The sequence below is a fragment of the Mobula hypostoma genome, chromosome 1 (assembly GCF_963921235.1).
Source record: "Mobula hypostoma chromosome 1, sMobHyp1.1, whole genome shotgun sequence".
Classification (NCBI taxonomy): Eukaryota; Metazoa; Chordata; class Chondrichthyes; order Myliobatiformes; family Myliobatidae; genus Mobula; species Mobula hypostoma.
In genome coordinates this window covers 179,208,704-179,230,018 of record NC_086097.1, presented here as the reverse complement: position 1 = coordinate 179,230,018, position 21,315 = coordinate 179,208,704, and the positions used below count along the sequence as shown (strand labels likewise).

Sequence of the window (21,315 nt, the reverse complement as noted above, 5' to 3'; positions counted from 1 at the left end):
GTGGTTTTGGGGAACAATGCTATAAGTTTGCATACCAAGTCAGGAACTAAAAGGTTGTGAATGGTGGGAACAATGTTCCGAGCTGCATATATTTCAATGCAAGGAGTATCGCAGGAAAGGTGGATGAGCTTAGTGCATGGATCAGTACATGGAATTATGATATTATAACCATTAGTGAGACTTGGTTACAGGAGAGGCAGGGCTGGCAGCTCAATGATCCAGGCTTTGTTGTTTCAGACATGATAGAGTGGGAGGGATTAAAAGAGGAGGGTTGTCGTTATTCGTCAGGAAAAATATCATAGAGGTCTCAGACAGAACAGAATGGAGAGGTCATCTACTGGGCTATATGAGTGGATCTGAGGAATATGAGAGATATGACCTCATTAATAGGGTAATATTATAGACCACCCAATAGTCCATGGGACTTAGAGGAACAAATTTGTGGAGAGATTGGAGACTGTTGCAAGAAACATAAGGTTGTGATAGTTGGTGATTTCAACTTTGCACATATTGACTGGGACTCCCATACTGTAAAAGGGCTGGATGGAATAGAGTTTGTTTAATGTATTCAAAAGAGTTTCCTTAATCAGTACGTTGAGGTCTCAACTAGAGGGAGTGTGATACTAGATCTGCTATTAGGGAATGAGACAGGAATAGGGGACACTTTGCATCTAGTGATCATATGCCATTAGTTTCAAGGTAATTTTGGAGAAGGCTAGGTTTAGGCCTCAGGTTGAGATTTTAAATTGGAGAAAGACCAATTTGATGGTATCAGAAGGATCTGGTAAGTGTGGATTGGGAAAGATTGTTTTCTGGCAAAGGTGTGCTTTGTAAGTGAGAGGCCTTCAAAAGTGAAATTTTGAGAATAGAGTTTGTATGTTCCCACCAGAGTAAAATGCAAGGATAACAGGTTTATTGAACATTGGTTTCTGAAAGATATTGAGATCCTCATTAAGGAAAAGAAGGAGGTGCTTAGGCAGGAAGGAGAAAATGTGGTACTTGTGTAGGAAATGCAAGAGAACACTTATGAAGGAAATCAGGTGGACTAAAAAAAGGCATGATGTTTCTCCAGATGAAGAAGAGTCCCAGTGGCTCCTGCAGATATATTAGGAGCAAAAGGATAGAAAGGGACAAAATTGTCCTCTGGAAGTTCAGAGTGGTTGATCTATGTATGGAGCCAAAAGAGATGGAGGAGATATTAAATGGATTTTTTGCATCTGTATTTGCTCAGGAGACAGACATGGACATAGAGTCTGTAGAAGTAGAAGTGAGGCAAAGCAGCAGTGAGGTCCAGGGTTTGTTGTCCTGAGTGGATAAATCCCCAAAGCCTGGCAAGGTGTGCCCTCGGAGCCTATGGGAGACCAGCACAGACATTTCAGGATTCCTAACAGAGATACTTAGCAACACACATAAAAAATGCTGGTGAACACAGCAGGCCAGGCAGCATCTATAGGAAGAGGAACAGTCGATGTTTCGGGCTGAGACCCTTCGTCAGGACTAACTGAAAGAAGAGATAGAAAGAGATTTAAAAGCGGGAGGGGGAGATCCAAAATGATAGGAAAAGACAGGAGGGGGAGGGATGGAGCTAAGAGCTGGAAAGTTGATTGGCAAAGGAGATATGAGGACCTCTCCCTTCTCCAGCCTCATATCCCTTTTGCCAATCAACTTTCCAGCTCTTAGCTCCATCCCTCCCACTCCTGCCTTCTCCTATCATTTCGGATCTCCCCCTCCCCATCCCACTTTCAAAACTCTCTCAATCTCTTTCTATCTCTTCTTTCAGTTAGTCCTGATGAAGGGTCTCGACCCGAAATGTTGACTGTACCTCTTCCTATAGATGCTGCCTGGCCTGCTGTGTTCATCAGCATTTTTTATGTGTGTTGCTTGAATTTCCAGCATCTGCAGGTTTCCTCGTGTTTGAGAGATACTTAGAATGTCCTCAGCCAAAGGATTGGAAAATAGCTAATGTTCCATTGTTTAAAAAAAGCTCTAAGAATAATCCAGAAAATTATAGGTTAGTAAGCTGTGATATTCTTTAACTCTATGACTCAGTGTCTTCCAGTTTTAGATTCCCCTTGACTGGGGAAAAAAGAAACTTTGGCTAGTTACATTATCTATGCCCCTCATTATTTTATTCGCCTCTGTAAGCCAGTCCTCAGACTCCTATGCTCTACGGAAAGAAGTGTCAGCATATCTAGCCTCTTCATAATACTCAACCCCGCAGTCCTGGTAACTCTTGCACACTTTCCAGTTTGCTGACATCCTTCTAATAGCAGGGCGACCAGACTTAATACTGTACAACAGTTGTGATCTTACCATTACCAATGCCTCGTGCAGCTTTAACATCCTTCAGACACCTCAACTCCTGTATTCTGTAACTTTTTGTGGGACTCATGGTTTCTCAGCTGTCGCACAAGTCTCGATGTAGGATGACGTAGAAGGCATTATTGGAAGTCTACGACATCCTTCAAAGCACCTGGTCACCTTCTCAAAGATCCAGCCAAACTGGTCAGATAGGATTTCCTCTTAACGAAGCCATGCAGGCTTTCTTAGATTAATCTGTGTCTTTTCAATTGCAGAGTGATCATGTTCCTCTGACCTTTCCCTGATAATTTTATTACCACCGACATTTGACTTTCTCTGTAACTGTAACACTTCATTTTGCACTGTTACTGCTTTTCCCTTGTTCTGTCTCAGTGCACTGGGACGATGAAATGATCGCACAGATCGTTCGCAAAACAAAGTTTTTCACTGTACCTCGGTACATGTGATGACAATAAAGCAAATTACTCACTGGTCTGTCATTACCAGGCTTATTTCCATTGTCCTATTTGAATAAAGATACCACATGTGTTGTCTTCCAATCATCTGACACCTCTTCTGTGACCAGAAATTTTAACATTTTTGTCCCAACTTCAACAATCTCCTGCCTTGTTTTTGTAGAAGTCTAAGATACATTTCATGAGGCTCCCTCGGAAAACTGATACCGCCTGCTTTTCAATCTAGCAGTATCTGAACAACAGAAACATCGAGAACTAAAAGTGATTTTAAATGTATTTATTTTGTACACCCGAATCTCGGAGAAAGCAATACATATTACTTTGGTAAACTATCATCGGCCAATGCAATTTTGTACGTTGCGGCGGCGCTCGCGGGCTGCGGAAATTGCGCCAAGTAGCCAGTTACAGGCGGAAGTTGTCATGAGGTTATGACTTATGACCCAACGGGAATAAGCTCTACTCGCCGGTATAGTGGAGGCGGGGCTTACAGGCATGTGCGCATTGGCCAGCGAGCCGTGACGTGGACCGGCTGAGACACTGAGGGAAAGAGTGGTGAGAGGAGAGAGGTAGGAAGGAAGGATTGAGGTGATAGGGAGGGTTGAGGTGTAGGGAGAGGTGGGAGGGAGGGATTGAGGTGTAGGGAAGGGAGGAATACCGGGGGAGAGGGCAAGAGGCATAATACTGTCATAAAGGGAAGAGAGTGAATAGACAAGGGCAGAGGATTGAATTAGAGTTGATGGAGGAGGGGGAGAGAATGAGAGTGCGTGATTGAGGGGTGGAGGCAGAATTCCAGCGACAAAGGAAGATAGTGTTTTCAAGATAGAACGAGAGGGAGATAGTAAAAGAGCAATCAAGAGTGTGGAGGGAAAGAAAGGAGAGGGTGGAGGTGTTGAGGATCTTGAGGAAACAACAGTGAGTGGGATGGATCAATAAATTCCCGGACAAATGGCTGAGTTTGAGGAGGATAATCTTCAGAAACAAGTGAGTACTTCATTGTGTGTGTGTGAGTGTGTGTGTTTGTTTCTTTCTCTGTACTCGGTCTCTCCCGAATCTATTATATGATGTCTTCTCAGGCCGTACCTGGGGTCTGGAGCTGGCCTATTTGGACCCTGAGGTGAACCATGAGGTCATTGTGAGAGCTGCAGGTTCTCCCACAGATGGGGCATGATGGGGCCAGTGTGATGGGCAGTTTGTCAGGCCCTTCCACCTACTCCTGACATGTGGCCTTGCAGTTCTTGGTACCCTCCAGAGGATGACTTCTCCTCCTTGCGGGTCAACAACTCAGGATTCTGTGTGGATGTTAACTTTTCCAAGGAGGATTTGAGAACATCCTTGAACCTTTTCCTCTGCTCACCTGGTAATTTCTTTTCATGGCTGAGCTCGGAATGGAGTTTTTTTTTAAGAGTCTGATGTCAGGCAGTCTAGTAACGTTGCCTGCCCCATTAGAACTGGCTAATTGTAATTGGGTCCTGAGAGAGGGCACTGATACTGATTTATCCTATCAAAGTGGAGCATATTTGCCATCTGCACTAGTGTATCTATGTACGCTCTTAGTGCAATCACTGGAGTCGAGTATGATGTTTTCCTAAGGGGTTGTCTATTGGTGGGCCCTCAGGTGGCTGTAGAGGCCAATCCAGGATCCGCATATTCTGGTGCCATGTGGGAAAGTGCAAGAGGTTGGGTCTTTTGATTGTTCAGTCTCTCCTTTCGCAGCTGTCACTTCTTTTCCGTAGTACAGTAGAGGTCAGCTCTCTCATGAACGGATTTCCTCCAGGTGTATTTCCCTCTCCAGGTGTCTTCCTAATTTGTAGATGTAATGTTGGATTTGATCAGGCTGATTTTGATGTTATCTTTGAAGTGTTAATGCATGTATGTGCAGGTGCAATGAAGATCTTACTTGGATCACAGGCACAGAGCATCATATAAGTAGCATTCATAAGAAAAACAAATAAAATATTGGTAAATTAGTGTATTATTGTCACGTGTGCTGAAATATAGTGGAAGACTTGTCTTACAAACTGTTCATATGGACCAGATCATGAGACAGTGCGAGGTAAATGGTTACAATAACTGGTGGATACAGCCCAACCCATCACAGGCAAAACTTGATAGTGTGGAGCACTGCCACAAGCAGACAGTATTCATCATCAAAGACCGCACCCGCCCCCCCCCCACATTCTCGCAATTACGTCCCACACAACCAGGTCCCACAACAGTTATTACCCTCCGACCATTGGGTTCCTGAACCGGTGCGGATAACTTCATTCACCACAGTTCTGAAGCGGCCTACAGACTCGCTTTCAAAGATACTATAACTCATGCTCTCGTCTTATTTTTATTTCCACAGTTTGTCTTTTGCACATTGGTTGTTTGTCGGTCTTTGTTTATATATCATTTTTAGTAAAATTCTGTTGTATTTCTTTCTTCCCCTGTAAATGCTGAAGGCAAATGAATCTCAGTATATGGTAACACATACTTTGATAATAAGTTTATTTTGAACTTCAAGAGTGCAGAATAAAGTGTTACTGTTACAAAGTAAGTGCAGTGCAGGTAGACAATTGGGTGCAGGGTAGAAGGGTGAGGTTAAGAATCCATATTAAAATACCAGGGAACTTATTTACAAAGACGGTGCCAGGAGCTGAAGGACTGAGATGTGGGGAGAGGTTAGACAGGTCATGACATTTTTTTGTTGGAGTGCAGGAGACTGAGAGGTGATCTAATAGAGATGTACAAAATGATGAGAGGGATAGATAGCATGAATATACTCCGTCTTTTTGCAGGGTTGCAGAATCAAGAACTAGAGGGCATTGGTTAAGGTGAGACGGTAAAGATTTAGTAAGAACTTGAGTGGCAACTTTTTCATCCAGACAGTGGTCAGTATATGGAATGCGCTGTCATGGGAAGTGATTAAGGCAGCTACAATAACAACTTTTAAAAGACATTTGGACAGGTACATGGATAGAAGGTTATGGGGCCAACACCAGCAAATGGGACCAGCTTGGATGAACATCTGTTCTTGTTTTCCCTTGTACTACTTCAATACACTCTTGTACTGAATTAATCTGTATGAACAGTATGCAAGGCAAGTTTTCCACTGTACTTTGGTATATGTGACAACAATAAAGCAATTTGCCAAGGTAAAAGAAAAAGAAACATTTTTCCAATCTTTCCAGTTTAATGACATCTTTCATATTAGCAGAGTGACAAAAACTCCAAGTGCCTTGTGCATACACACTTCCCGACTTACATACTTCGTGCCCTGACTGATGCCGGCCAGTGTGCCAAGCACATTCTTCACCACACTGTGGACCTGTGTCTCCACTTTCAAGGAACCATGTACTTGTACTCCAAGGTCCCTCTGTTCTACAGGACTCACCAGGCCCTACTATTCTACTTGGATTTGACTTTGCAAAATGTAACATCTTTCACTAACTGAATTAAACTCTATTTGCCATTCTTTAGTCCATTTACACAGCTGATCCTCTGTAATTTTGATAAGTTCTTTCATTGTTCACTATACTACCTATTTTAATGTCATCTGTAAATGTACCGTTTGTACATTCTCTTTTCAATTATTGATACAGATGACAGATAACGATGGAGCCACATGACAATAGTAAACCAATGTCAATTCTGTAGCATCACACATCAAAGTTGCTGGTGAACGCAGCAGGCCAGGCAGCATCTCTAGGAAAAGGTACAGTCGACGTTTCAGGCGGAGACCCTTCGTCAGGACTAACTGAAGGAAGAGTTAGTAAGAGATTTGAAAGTGGGAGGGGGCTCTGTAGCATACTTGTGTTCAGTTCTGTTGACCTCAATAGGAAGGATCTGGAATCTTTAATGAGGATGCAGAGCAAATTTACCAGGACACTGCCTGGATTAGAGAACATGTCTTATGAGAAAATGTTGAGTGAGCTGAGGCTTTTCTCTTTGGGGTGAAGGAGGATGAGAGGTGGCCTGATAAAAATGTATAGGATGATAAGAGGCATAGATAGAGTGGACAGGCGGCACCTTTATCCCCAGGGTAGAAGTGGCTAATACGGTAGGGCATAATTTGAAGGTGAATGGTGGAAGGTATAGGGGGATAGAAACATAGAAACATAGAAAATAGGTGCAGGAGTAGGCCATTCGGCCCTTCGAGCCTGCACCGCCATTCAATACGATCATGGCTGATCATCCAACTCAGAACCCTGTGCCTGTCATGTCAGAGGTGTTTGTTTTAACAGAGATTGGTGAGTGCAGGGAATGCATTGCTCGGGGTTAGTGGTAGAGGCAGATATATTAGGGATTTTTAAATGAATTGCAAGGCATCTGACCACAAGGATTGAGAAGATCACTGGCAACTCTGCAGGCCTGGGCAAGGTTGTATGGAAGACCAGCAGTTGCCCATGCTGCAAGTCTCCCCTCTCCACGACACCGATGTTGTCCAAGGGAAGGGCATTAGGACCCATACAGCTTGGCACCAGTGTCGTCGCAGAGCAATGTGTGATTAAGTGCCTTGCTCAAGGACACAACACGTTCCCTCGGCTGGGGCTCGAACTCACGACCTTCAGGTAGCTAGTCTAATGCCTTAACCACTTGGCCACGTGCTCACACATAAATGTTATTTTATGTTGTTTGTACTGTGGGTGGGTACCTTGGTCTGGAGGAACATTGTTTCATTTGGCTGCAGTACATGTATATGGGTGAATAACAATAAACTTCAACTGGAAACTCTTGGATAGGCAAGTGGATAAAAGACAAATTGAGAGCTATGTAGGAAGGAAAGGTTAACGTGATCTCAGAGTAGGTTTAAAGATGTGCACAACATTGTGAGCTGAAGGGTCTGTATTTTGTTGTGCACACTGTCGACACTGGGACAGGAGCAGGAATCAGCAGCTCAGTCCATGGAAACCCTTTCAGTGAGGTTATAGCTGATCTGATCTTGGCCTCTGCCACTTCCCCAACCTTTCTGTGTACCTCCTGTTGTACACATGTCTGTCAATCTAAGTGGAGCTTTCCTTGTTTAGAAAATTTAGTCACTGTTAATTCATTTCTCAATGGTAAACAGCGTTGTGTTGTGGTTATTAAATCTCCAATTTTTTCTTCCTTTTCAGATTGATGAGATAGAAGCTCTGTCATCTATCTATGAGGATAATTGGACTGTTGTCGATGAGGCTGCGAGAATCTTTTCTATCAGGATTATTGATCCACTTCCTGAATGGACTATTTGCCTCCAGGTATCCTCAGTGTGTAAGACCACAACAGACAAGAGCTGAGTAAGGCCATTCACCCCATCGAGTCTTTTCCACCATTCCATTATGGCTGATTTATTTTTCCTCTCTACCCCATTCTCCTGCCTTTTCTCCATAACCTTTGATGCCCTTACTAATCAAGAACCTATCAACCCCTGCTTTAAATATACCCATTTACTTGGCCTCCAGGGCCATATATTTGCAAGAAAAAGTCTGTGAACCCTTTGCAATTGCCTGGTTTTCTGCATTAATTACTCATAAAGTCTGATCTTCATCTAAATCACAATAATAGACAAACACAACTGCCTAAACTAATTACATAAGCAAACTGCCTCCAGACCTCCAACCATCAGTCATTGATCCCGCATTCTAAAACTTGCAGATATCAGGCCTCCACTCTTTGGTCCTTGGCCCGGGTTCATAGATCCCTGACCTCCTGATACATTAACCCAGGGCTTTGACCTTCAAACCTTGACCAGATGGCAAACTCCTCTCTCTGTTCCTTATTCTCAGCTGGTGTACATCAGATCACAGGCAGCAAGGGTCCTGGTTTCGACCCAAAATATAGGCATTTATTTTCCCCTCCCCCCAGATGCTGGTCGACTTGCTGAGTTCCTCCAACAAATATTCGTTGCTGCAGGCAGCAAGGATTCAGTGAGTTTTGATGTTTATGCAGAGAGAGTGGAAGAGATTCTGAAGAGTTACATACGTCTGTATCCATACGTTTCTAAGTTATACCTGGGTATAAATGACGGGGTTACAGACAGTAACATCACGATTCAAGAGCTGGGTGCAGGTGCCAGGAGATTACAAATACTTGTCATTTATTTCCTTTTAACTTTTCACAGTAAAGGGAGATCTCCAGAAATGGGCCATTTTGACACTTGATCCTCTTTTATAGCTCAGAAACAGGCCTTTCAACCCTCTGCATGCCTGTTGATCATTGTTACCCACCCATTCTAATCCTAAAATGGGATGAGCATGGAACATGCTGGCACAAGCAGTGGTTGAGGCAAATAATGGAGATGATCTTAAACACAAAAACATTGGCTTTATTTATTTTTCGGCAAAGCATGCATTTATTGCCAGACCCCAATTTCCCCTTAAGGACGAGGGGGTGAACTGCTTTCTTGAGCCTCTGCAGCCCTTCCGGTGAAGGTGCTCCCACTGGTGAAGGAGTTCCAGCAGTGTGTCCCAGTAGAGATAAAGAATCAAAGATGTATTATGAAATTGGGTTGGTGTGTGACTTGGGGAGGGTAATCTGCGTTCAATATACATCTTATGTATATATAAACAGCTTATGCTCTTTGTATTCCAGGTGATGCTCCCTCCTGAATATCCAACAGCAGCACCACCTGTTTATCAGTTAAAGTAAGCATTGTATCTTCCTATGCTTTGTGTTAACCCACCTTAACTAAACTTGTTAGGTGTTTGCAGTTGTGTCTGCTCTATCATGTAGAATTAACCCTCCTTAATTACTTTTCCAGTTCCTGCCCCAACCAAGAAGTTGACCACCTTGTTGGAAATTTGTAAGCAGCCAAGTGTTTCTGCTGGTATTGATGGTGAAATTATCAATGTTCACCATTGTTAATCCACGAACCCGGCAGCAATTTTGGAACCCCGTGCTGGTGGGCAATATTCCTGATATCACCACAGATTCGAATCTTGTCCTTCCTCATCCAGGGTTATATATAGTTTCACTACTGAATGCAAGGGATATTGACAAATTGTTGGGAATTCTAGATATTTACCCAGATATTCTAGTGATTTCTTGCATCCACATTTACATGGAGCCATAGAGTCATACCGCATGGAAACAAGCCCTTTGGTCCAACAAAGCAGTCGACGTTTTGGGCCGAGACCCTTCATCGGGCTCCTGATCTCGGTCTGAAATGTTGACTGTTTACTCTCCACCATAGATGCTGCCTGACTTGCTAAGTTCCTCTGGAATTTGTATGTGTGTGCTTTGCTTAAGATTTCCAGCATCTGCAGAATCTCTTGTGTTTATGCATTGTAATCTGTTTAGCATTTTGAAATAGTGCTCTGCATTGGAGTATAATGTGTATTTCTGGCCATCAGACTTTAGTAATTCAGCCGGAGATGGTGCAGAACAGATCTACAAGGGTGTCACGTGGACTGGAGGGCTTGAGCATTCAGCAGTGATCGGATAGTTTGAGTGTGTATTCCTCAGAGTGAAGGAGGCTGAAGGATGACCATGGTAGAGGTTTATAAAATCATGTGTTTGTTTCCCAGGGTCAGGGAGTCTAAAACCAGAGGGCATAGGTTTAGGGTGAGAGGGAAGCAGCTTATAGGAGCTATGTAAGGTACATTTCTCACAGGGTATCTGGAATGAGCTGCCAGAGGTGGTGGAGGCAGGAACAGTAACAACATTTTACTGGCATATTAACAGATACTTGAATGAGCAGGGAATTGAGACATTTGGAATTAATGCTGTCAAGTGGGGTTAGTATAGACATAGTGGGCTGAAGGGCTTGTTTCTAGTTCTATCTAGAGAAGGTAATTAATAATTATGAGAATTCTGAAAAGTGATTTGTTGCTTTACCAACTTTATTAAATAGCTGTTGGATGTCAGGATGCCTCTGAAGTGATGTGTGACAGTGGTGAAGTAAGACAAGAGGAACGCCATAAACCACAGACTCGGCCAGATCCTGGGGCATCTTTCTTTCAGATCATCAACACTATTTCTTTGTTGCTGCCCACAGAATTTAAGCTATTGTACTTCCATATAAGTCACAGAGCAATGTACTCTGAATCAGGCCGTTTGGCCCGTACCTCTCTAAATCCCGACCCTCCCTGTATCTTTCCAGGTGCTTAAATGCCTCAACCAGTTCCCCTACTCTTCCAGCCCATTCCTTGCACCACCACCCTCTGCGCGATAAAGCTGCCCTTCAGGTCCCTTTTAAGTCTCTCCCCCTCATCTTAAATCTACGTGTCTTAGGTTTTGATACCACTGCTCTGGGGAAAAGACTGAAACCATCCACGTTGCCTCTGTCTCTCAATATCACTTTTATTTGTTTATTTCTCTTTGGTTTCAGTGCTCCTTGGCTGAGAGGTCATGAGCGGGCAGATCTGTCTAACGACCTGGAAGAAATCTACCTGTAAGTCAGTTGCATTTCAAAGATGATGCAAATTAAGATTAATGCTCTCTTTAATTAACTTATATGAATTGAAAATGCTTACTGTAGTAAAGTAGTTAAGGTTTCTGGATCGGCAGCCAGAGTTGTAGACCTTTGATCCAAAGAACAAAAAAGATAAATCAACAGAGGCTCCACTTAAAATTTGAGATTCAGATTTATCAGTCACATATGTATCAAAACACAAAGTGAAATACGTCATTTCAAAAGTTTCAAAGGTACATTTAATGTCTGAGAAATGTATACAATATACATCCTGAAATGCATTTTCTGCGTAACCATCCGCGAAAACAGAGAAGTGCCCCAGAGAATAAACGACAGTTAAATGTTAGAATCCCAAACCCCAGCTCCCCTCCCTCCTCCGTGTAAGCGGCAGCAGGCAACAATCCCCTCTCCCTCCACTGGCAAAAAAAAGCATTGGCACCCACCACCAAGCACTCACGCGTGAGCAAACCAGCAGCAAAGACACAGACTTGCAGTTACCCCAAAGACTTTGTGTTTCACCCAGTATTCGACATACCGCAGGCTCTCTTTCCCTAATAAGGGAGAAGAAGGTGACTCTGTTTTACAGCGAGAGGGGAGACATAACAAACAACTCACTGGTTTACGATGTTAAAAGTCCGTTATGTTGCTTTTTTCGAGCTCTGTGCCCAAAGATTTTGAGTCTCTGGGCACACAGCCATAGATATTCTGACTCCCCCTATACTGGCCCTATACTGTGCTGTGCGGTTCAATGTTCTTTGTTGCTTGTGGAGTTACTCAGTAGGTCAGGCAACATCTGTGAAGGTCAGGGGAAAGGTTCGAGACTTTGCATTAGGATTTCCTCCAACATTTTCAATTTTGCTCCAGATTTCAGCATCTGCAGTCTCTTGTGTTTCCATTCATTCAAGAACATGGGTTTGAGACTTTCCACAGTGCTGAGGAATTTAAATTCGATGTTTAAATAAGTCTGGAATTTAAACTTTGGTGTCAGTGATAGCGATCATGAAATTAGTAGATGGTTATAAATACCCAAAAGGTTCACTAGTGTCCCTTATGGAAGGAAATCTCCCACTTTCACTTCCTCTAAGCTGCTTCCTCAGACAGCCATACAGCAGGAAAACAGACCCTTTGACTAATGCCAACTAAGGTAGTCTCATTGGCCTGTGTTTGGTTCATATATATTTAAACATTTCTTATCCATGTACCTGTCTTGAGTGTCTTTTAAACATTGTAATTGTACCCTGCTATACCATTTCCTTTGCCAGCTTATTCCATATACGCACCACCCTTTGAAAGGAAAAATTTACCCCTATGCTCACCTTTGAATAGGCCATAAAAAGGTTCAAAGGTTCAGTTATTATCAAAGTATACAACAGTAAAAGTCTAAAATTCTTCTTCTCCAGATCCCAACAAAACCAAGAAAGCAAAGAACGGCAGCACAATCATCAACCCCCAAATTCTCCTCCCTGCACAAAAAACTAACAGAAAGGGAATAGGCACATCAACCCCCAAATCCCTCCTCCCTGCACAAAAAACTAACAGAAAGGGAATAGGCACATCAACCCCCAAATCCTCCTCCCCCACACACAGAAAAACAAGAATGATCGGGCAAAAGACACAGAATATATAAAACTTTAAGACTGATAAAAAAACATGGAAATATGATTGGTACTACTCACTGCAAACTTGGATAGAAATCCTTTAACTTTTATTACTGTCTTGCGTGACATGAAATGTGTTATTTTGTGCAGCAGCGCAGTGCAAGACATATAATTACTATAAATTACAAAATGTATAGTACAAGATCGAAGGAATAATGAGGCAGTGCTAAAGCGTCCATGGACTGTTCGGAAAACTAATGGCAGAGGGGAAGAAGCCGTTCCTGAATCATTGAATAAGATCTTCAGGTTCCTGTGCTTCCTCCTTGATGGTTCTTAGAATGTTTTGCGTTTGTATAAAATAGCTGAGTGCCTCAAGAAGGCAGTGTTCGTCACTATTTGCTTTTGAAACTAAAATGTTGACACTTTGAATTTTGTTACAAATTAGGATTGAACGCCAGAGTAGGTTTGAGGGACTTAAACTCCTGATAAGAGTTTGTGTGACATGAGTGGTTGGGATTTGGACTTGTTCATGATACTGAGCAGCTGTAGATTCAATAGATGCCTGTAACTGGAAAGAGGATTGTAGGGAGACGGAGCTGAAGGAGCAGACAGGGGCCAATGGGGTCGTTTTACAAGAGGGATGGAGACTTGACAATCATGGGGTGTTCCCCCTGTGTTGCAGTATTCTTGGATGGACTTGCCCTTCTTCGGGATGTGGGAGAAAACTGGAACTCCTGGCGGGTCTAGTGGCTGTGTTGTTGATTTGGTTAATCTGTTTCAGGCAAAATTCAGGCGACTGTGTTCTGTTCCTTTGGGTGCAAAAGATTCAGGAGTTTCTACAGGTGAAAGCTCAGTCAGATGCTGCAGGTAAAGTTCATGTATTCTGATATGTTGTTGTTTTGATGCTGCAGTTATAAGTCCAGGTTAATACAAACACATATTTTATCTACCTGGAGGTGCAATATGTAGTTATATCTACCTAGATATAACCACATATTAGAAAACTTAAAGCATCTGTTTTTTGCAAATCAAAATGTTTGTTGAATTCCATTATTTTATCATAATACAGGAGGCCATTTGGTATCTTAACCTGTGTCAGCTCACAGAGAAATGCCAAACCCCCTGTTAACTTTCCTCATAAAACACTGAGGGCAATTTGCAGTGGCCAATTAGCTTAACAACTTGCTCTTTTCTGGGATGTGGGAGGAAACACATGTAGTCATGGGGAAAATATGCCAACTCAGCACAGACAGCACCAGAGGTTAGGGTCAAACCTGGGTCTATGACCTATCTACTAGTGAGCAGCTTGGAGTTTTGGGTGTTATCTTTATGCAGGTGTTTTACTCATAGAACACAGTATATACCACAATGTTGTGCTGACCTTTTAACGTACTCCAAGATCAATATAACCCTTCCTTCTCACATGGCCCTCCATTTTTTCTTTCAACGATGTGCCTATCTAGGAGTTTCTTAAATGTCCATAGTATATCTGCCTCTTCCACTACCCCTGGTAGTGCTTTCCACACACTTACCATTCTTTATGTTAAAAAAAAGCCCTACCTCTGACATTTCCCCCCTCCCCCATAGTTCCTTCCAATTACCTTACACCATGCCATCTCGTATTAGCTGTTGCTACCCTGGCAAAACAGTGCTGACTGTCCACTCCAGCTACGTTTTTTATTTTATACACCTCTATTAAATCACCTCTCATCCTCCTTTCCTCCATACAGAAAAGCCCCAGCTCGCTCAACCTATGTTCAAGACGTGCTGTCTAATCAAGGCAGCATCATGTAAATCTCCTTTGCACTCTTCAAAACTTCCTCATCCTTCCTATAATGAAGCGCCCAGAATTGAACACAGTACGAACCAGAGTTAATGTTGTGTTCAGTGTGGTCTAAACAGAGTTTTATAGAGTTGCAACATTACCTCACAACCCTTGAACTCAATCCCCTGACTAATGAAGGCCAACACATCATGAACCTTCTCAACCCACACTATCATCTTGTGTAGTGATTTTAAGAGATCAATGGTCTTGGACCCCAAGATCCCTCTGTTCTTCCACACTACTAAGAATCCTGCCATTAATCGTGTCCTCTGCCTTCAAGTTTGACCTTCCAAACTGTATCACTTCACACTTTTTCAGCTTGAACTCCATCTGCCACTTCTCAGCCCAACTCTTCATCCTATCAATGTCACATTGTAAGCTAAGATAAACTTTTACAATATCCATAACACCACTAACATGAACCATCAACTGTCCATTTGTATCCCCTCTCCACAGAAGCTGCTTGATCCGCTGAGTTCCTCCAGCAGGCTGTTTGTTGCTTCAGATTCCAATGCGTGCTGTCTGTTGTGTTCCGAGCAATGTGTTTGGCTTGGGTCAGGTTGGAATTAATTTTATACCCAGGCAGATAGTCATAGTCATAGTCATACTTTATTGATCCCGGGGGAAATTGGATGTCTGTCATAGAAATCTAATGGAATAATTCAGCAGGTCAGACAGCATCTGGGGAAGCAGAGGGCTAATATCTGTGACAGGATTGAGTATGGAAAGAAAACTAGCCCTTGTGTGAAAGAGAGAAGGAGGGGTGTGAAAGAGGCTGCGAGGTGGAATCAGATGAAGGTGGTGGGAGGAGATAGTGGGCAGCTGAAGTCTTTAGGGAGAGATCTGTAGAGGCAGGCTGGTGGGTGATAGTGGAAAAAGACTGGGGGAAGGGCAGGAAATGAAAATATATACAGTCTACAACTGGAGACATGAGAGCCCACAAATGCTGGAATCTGGAGCAACAAAATGCTGGAGGAATTCGATGGGTCAGGCAGCATTTGTGGAGGGAAATGGATAGTTGATGTTTCAGATCAAATTCATCTGGACTTGATGTGACTAGACTCCAGGTGAATAGTTTCAACCCAAAACGTCAACTGACCATGCACATTGTTGCAAAAGATCCATTCATCGAGGTGTTACAAGGGAAAAGTAATGACAGAATGCAGAAAAAAATGTTCTTGTTGCCAAAAAAGTGCAATGCAGGTAGACAGTATGGTTCAAGGGTCTTGATGAGATCGATTGGGAGTCAAGAGTTTATCTTTAATGTACAATAGATCCATTCAAGATTCTGGCAGCAGTGGTATTGAAGCTATTAGAGTCGTAGGAAACTAGAGCACAGAAACAGACCCTTTGGCCCATCTAGTTCCTGTCAAACCATTTAAACTACCTAGTCCCATTGATCTGCACCCAGACCATAGCCCTCCATATCCCTCCCGTCCATATATCTATCCAGCCTTCTCTTAAATGTTGAAATCAAAGTCATATCCACTACTTGCACTGGCAGCTAGTTCCACACTCTCGTGACCCTTTGAGTGAAGAGGTTTCCCCTCATGTTCTCCTTAAACATTCACCTTTCACCCATAACCAATGACCTCTGGTTGTAGCCCTCCCAGACCTCAGTGGAAAAAGCCTGCTTGCATTTACCTTATCTATACTTCTCATAATTTTGTATACCTCTATCAAGTCTCCTCTCAATGTTCTACATTCTAGAGAATAAAATTCTAAACTATTCAATCTTTCCTTATAACTCGAGTCCTTCAGTCTTAGCAACATCCTTGTAAATTTTCTCTGTACTCTTTCAATCTTATTTAAGTCTTTCCTGTAGGTAGGTGACCAAAACCGCACATAATACTCCAAACTAGGCCTCAATGTCTTATACAACTTCAACATAGCATTCTGAGTTGAGTCATTGAGTGTGATGGTACATGAGTATGGTGGTACATGCCTTCATGTTTTCGTATTTTCTGCTCAACTGTGTACAGTTTTGGTCACCCTGTTGACGTTACTAAGCCAGAAAGAATACAGAAATGATTTACCAGGATGTTGCCTTGACTTTAGGGCCCAATTTATAAGGAGAAGTAACGTAGACTAGCACATCTGCCCACTATTGTAAGACTATTAGTTCCCTATTACAGTGTTGGACTCCTGACCTCACAATCTACCTTGTTATGATCTTGCACTTTATTGTTTACTTGCACTTTCCCTTTCATTATTACACTTTATCTGGCATTATTACTGCTTTATTTTGTTCTACCTTGATGTACGGTGTAATGATGGGTAAAACCTTTCCAACCATTGAGCACTCCTACGTGAAATGTTGTCAGAGGAAAGCAGCATCCATCATCAGATATTGCCACCAACCAGGCCATGCTCTTTTCTTGCTGCTGCCATTGGGTAGGAGGTACAAGAGCCTCAGCTCTCACTCACACCACCATGTTCGAGAACAGCTACTAGCCCTCAACCATCAGACTCTTGACAAAAGGGGCTATCTACACTCACTTAGCCCATCCATTGAGATAGTCCCACAGCCAAAGATCTCACTTTAACTCTCATTGATCCTGTTATAGTTACTATTCTATAGGTTTGCTGAGCATGCCCGCAGGAAAATAATTCTCAGGGTTTTATAGGGAGACCTAGAGTGTAGGTACTTCGATGATAAATTTGCTTTGAACTTTAATGATCTGATCTATGTGAACAGTGTGCAAGACAAGTTTTTCATTGTATTCCGGTACATATAACGGTACATATAACAATAATAAACTAATTTCAATTCCAGTTCCAAACTTTGTACACTGGAATGGAGGAGACTGAGTGGTGACCTAACAGGTACTGTATATAAGATCAAGAGTGGCATAGAAAGGGTGAAAGTACAAAGTCTTTTTCCTAGTGAGAGTGTGCTAAAAGCAAGGCTTGAGATCAGAGGGAGATGTAAAATGCTTCTTCACGCAGAGAATGTTGTCTGTTTGGATTAAGCTGCCAGAAAAAGTGGTTGAGGCAGGCGCATTCTCAACATTTAAAAACCATCTAGGTAAGAGGGCTATGTTCCAAACATGGGCAGGTGGGACTAGCGTTGATGAACTAGATGCTCCCTTCACGACAGTCTCCTGATTTAATGTTCACTGCTGCTGATTCCATCATTTCAGTTTAGATTTATTTAATAAGTTAAGTTTAATTTGCTAGCTGCTGGCGTGAAGTTGTGCTGTGCCTCCCAACATTCTGTTCAAGCCTCCGGATTGTGGTTAATGTCACATGATTCACTCGGGATCTCTTTCACTTAAGGAGCGGGAATGTAGAGTTATTGAAAAATAATATTCTCAAACACTTGGACCAAAAAGTTCGTAATTCTCCAAACCAACTCTGTGTAAACATCAGCTCCCCTTGTATAATTCTATCCTCGGCCTAAGTTGTACCAACTTGAGACATGTGATATGTTCCTTGGAATGTAGGAGAATGAGGGGTGGCCGTATAGAAATGCTTAAAGTTGTGAGAGGTATAAGTAAAGTGGATGGTAACAATCTTCTCCCCAGGGTAGGGGAGTCCAAATCTAGGGGGCACAGATTTTGGGTGAGAGGCGAAAGATTTATGAGGGACCTGAGAGACAACTTTTTCATACAGCGAGTGATAAGTGTATAGAACAAGCTGCCAATGGAAGTGTTTGAGGCAGGTACTGTCATGTCATTTAAGCAACATTTCGAAAAGCATACGGAGTGCAGGCCCTGGAGGGGTGTGGGCTGAACGCCAGAAATTTGGACTAATTGGGTGGGCACGGTGGTCGGCATTGACTAATTGGGCTGAAAGGCTGATATCCATGCTGCATTGCTCTGACTCCAAGTAGAAACATGAATAAGCCAGTTACCTCTTGGTTTTCTCTCCTCCATTCAGTATCAATAAAGTTTTTTTTTATCTTGTTGTTCCCTTCCTGCACTAAGCCCCTCATACCTTCATTCTATCAATACCTAAAATTATCCATGTCTGAATTATATATACCAAATGACTGAGCAGAGCTATCAATCTGTATTTTATATTGGACTTCTCTTTCCAAGTGACCGGGTCTCCACAACTTCTTAGGAAGAGCAATCCAAAGGATAATCTTTCTGTGGATGAAGAAGTTTCTTCTCCCCCTTAGTTGGAGGCAGTGAGCCTTGGTTCCAGATCCCCAGTCAGAAGACATGTCAACTCAACGTCCCGTCAAGTACTGTAAGAATTTTCTTCACATTTTAATGAGATTATTTTTCTAAAATTAGGAGCACTGCCAAGTCTCAATCTTTTCTCCTTGGCCACCTTCTCATCCCGAGAAAGCGTATTGAACAAGTTCCAATTGCCCGCATTTGGCCCATATCTGTCTGTACCTTTCATATCCATGTTCCTGTCCTTATAAACTTTGTAATTGTACCTGTCTCTACCATTTTCTCTGGCAGCTCATTCCACAAAACCCACCACCCTCTGTGGAAAAACTTGCTCTTTTAAATCTTTCCCCTCTGCCCTCTTGACTTAGATTTCTCCTCCCTGTTTTTTAAAGAAACATCCATATAGCATAAGAATTTATAAACCTCCAAGGTCACCACTCAGCCTCCTTTAAATTTATAACTGTAAGCTCCTTGACTACCTTGCTGGGAATCGAACTCTTATGATAACAATAAACCAATTTTCAAAATACCCAGTAAGTTGGTCAGCATCTGAAATGAAGAGTAAGGTTAATGTTATAAGTCAGGCTGACTCTTTTGTTTAATGTATTGTATATACATTAAGGTTTAACAGAACATTGCAAAACTGTGCTATTAAATGCCATGCTACAGTATGTGCTAGTTAAATGTGATCTGTCTGCAATAGCTCAAGGCACACAGAAGGAAACAGAGGAGGCTGATCACTGGGGATGCCAGTCGTCTTCTCAGCAAGTTGTACTGAAGGGGAACATCAGCGAAAGCTTGGATGGTGAGTGTTGGACACAGTTCTGCTTCTGAACAAGTTGGGATTGGGGACACCATTATCGAGGGGCAACAACTTGCATTTATTTTGTAATAGCAGTGAACTGTTCTGATACATTTACCCTGAGAAATGAACAGACGCTGAGCAGGTGCAGAGACAGGTTGATCAGAGAGCAGGGTTAAATAGTGGCTTGAAGGAGTGGAGTGCTGGAGCGATATGGAGATCAGCTGGTATTGAAACCCTGAGCCATGTTCTGCCCCACTAAGGCAATATGTTGAATACCTTTCTCCCTCACTACAGATTTCACTTTTTTCTAAAATCCATATCTCAATGGGCACTGAGTGCCTTTCAGGCATCACTGCGGTGCTTGTTGAATGCCATTGACTCCTGCTTGGGTTAAGCTTCTGCTTCAAGCTGCTAATCTTAGGGCAGTTGCTATCCCGTTCAATATAAGAATATTGAACATAACTCTTCTACAATATGATGGACTCTTGACCTTGCAAAGTACTTCTTCGTGGCTCCTGCATCTTATTGTCTACCTGCACTGCACTTACTCTGTAATTGTGACACTTTATTCTGCATTCTGTTATTGCTTTTCCCCTGTACTATATGGATGCACTGTTGTAGTGAAATGATCTGTGTGGATGGCATGCAAAACAAAGTTTTCACTATGTTGGTACATGTGATAATACTAATCCAGTTCGCCAATTGTCCTGATGAAGGGTCTGACTGGGAACATCAACTGTTCATTTCCCTCCGTAGATGCTGCCTGACCCACTGAGTTCCTCCAGCATTTTGTGTATGTTACCAATTTAATCTTTTTTTTCCATATTCCACCATGATCTGAGCCTGCCTGTTACTGTAGCTTGCATGATTCCTGTTACCCTCCATTGCTCTCATAGAGATGACGAGTCCAGTCCATTCAATCACTCCTCACGGGAGAGTCCCTCTGTATCCAATAGTCCGGTGAATCTTCAACCCCTCTACAGCAAGTAAGAGAGATACTAGTTTACTTGCCACACGTACATTGAAACACCCAGTGAAACTTGTTTGGAACATGGGAGGAATCTGGAGCACCTGGGGGAAACCCAATGTGCAAACATTAAATTGACAATAAACTGGACTGGTTAAAGAACACTGAGGCTGTCTACAAGAAGGGTCAGAGCCATCTCTATTTCTTGAGGAGACTGAGGTCCTTTAACATCTGCCGGACGATGCTGAGGATGTTCTACAAGTCTGTGGTGGCCAGTGCTATCATGTTTGCTGTTGTGTGCTGGGGCAGCAGGCTGAGGGTAGCAGACACCAATAAAATCAACAAACTCATTCGTAAGGCCAGTGATGTTGTGGGGATTGAACTGGACTCTCTGACGGTGGTGTCTGAAAAGAGGATGCTGTCTAAGTTGCATGCCATCTTGGTCAATGTCTCCCATCCACTACATAATGTACTGGGTGGGCACAGGAGTACATTCAGCCAGAGACTCATTCCTCCGAGATGCAGCACAGAGTGTCATAGGAAGTCATTCCTGCCTGTGGCCATCAAACTTTACAACTCCTCCCTTGGAGGGTCAGACACCCTGAGCCTATAGGCTGGTCCTGGACTTATTTCATAATTTACTGGCATAATTTACTTATTACTATTTATTACTATTTTCTATTACTATTCTATTACTATTTATTATTTCTATGACTATTACTATTTACTAATAGTAATATTACTATTACTATTTCTATTAATATTTATTATTTATGGTGCAACTGTAATGAAAACCACTTTCCCCTGGGATCAATAAAGTATGACTATGACTATGACTAAAC

At 42.6% G+C, this 21,315-nt stretch overlaps 1 protein-coding gene across 2 annotated transcripts in view; it reads left to right on the top strand.

Annotated features, from left to right (window-relative positions):
• Positions 1-3,431: 3,431 nt before the first annotated feature.
• The window catches only part of impact (impact RWD domain protein), a 42,660-nt gene continuing 24,776 nt past the window's right edge, over positions 3,432-21,315 (top strand). Inside the window, exons 1-6 of one of the 2 annotated variants that reach the window (XM_063060460.1) lie at positions 3,432-3,758; positions 7,874-7,996; positions 9,330-9,382; positions 11,068-11,130; positions 17,351-17,400; positions 19,405-19,506. In XM_063060460.1, coding sequence (XP_062916530.1) covers positions 3,723-3,758; positions 7,874-7,996; positions 9,330-9,382; positions 11,068-11,130; positions 17,351-17,400; positions 19,405-19,506 — 427 coding nt within the window. In that variant the 5' untranslated portion in view covers positions 3,432-3,722. Of the gene's footprint in view, positions 3,759-7,873; positions 7,997-9,329; positions 9,383-11,067; positions 11,131-13,530; positions 13,617-17,350; positions 17,401-19,404; positions 19,507-21,315 lie in introns of both variants that reach the window. The other variant, XM_063060450.1, reaches the window with a different exon arrangement.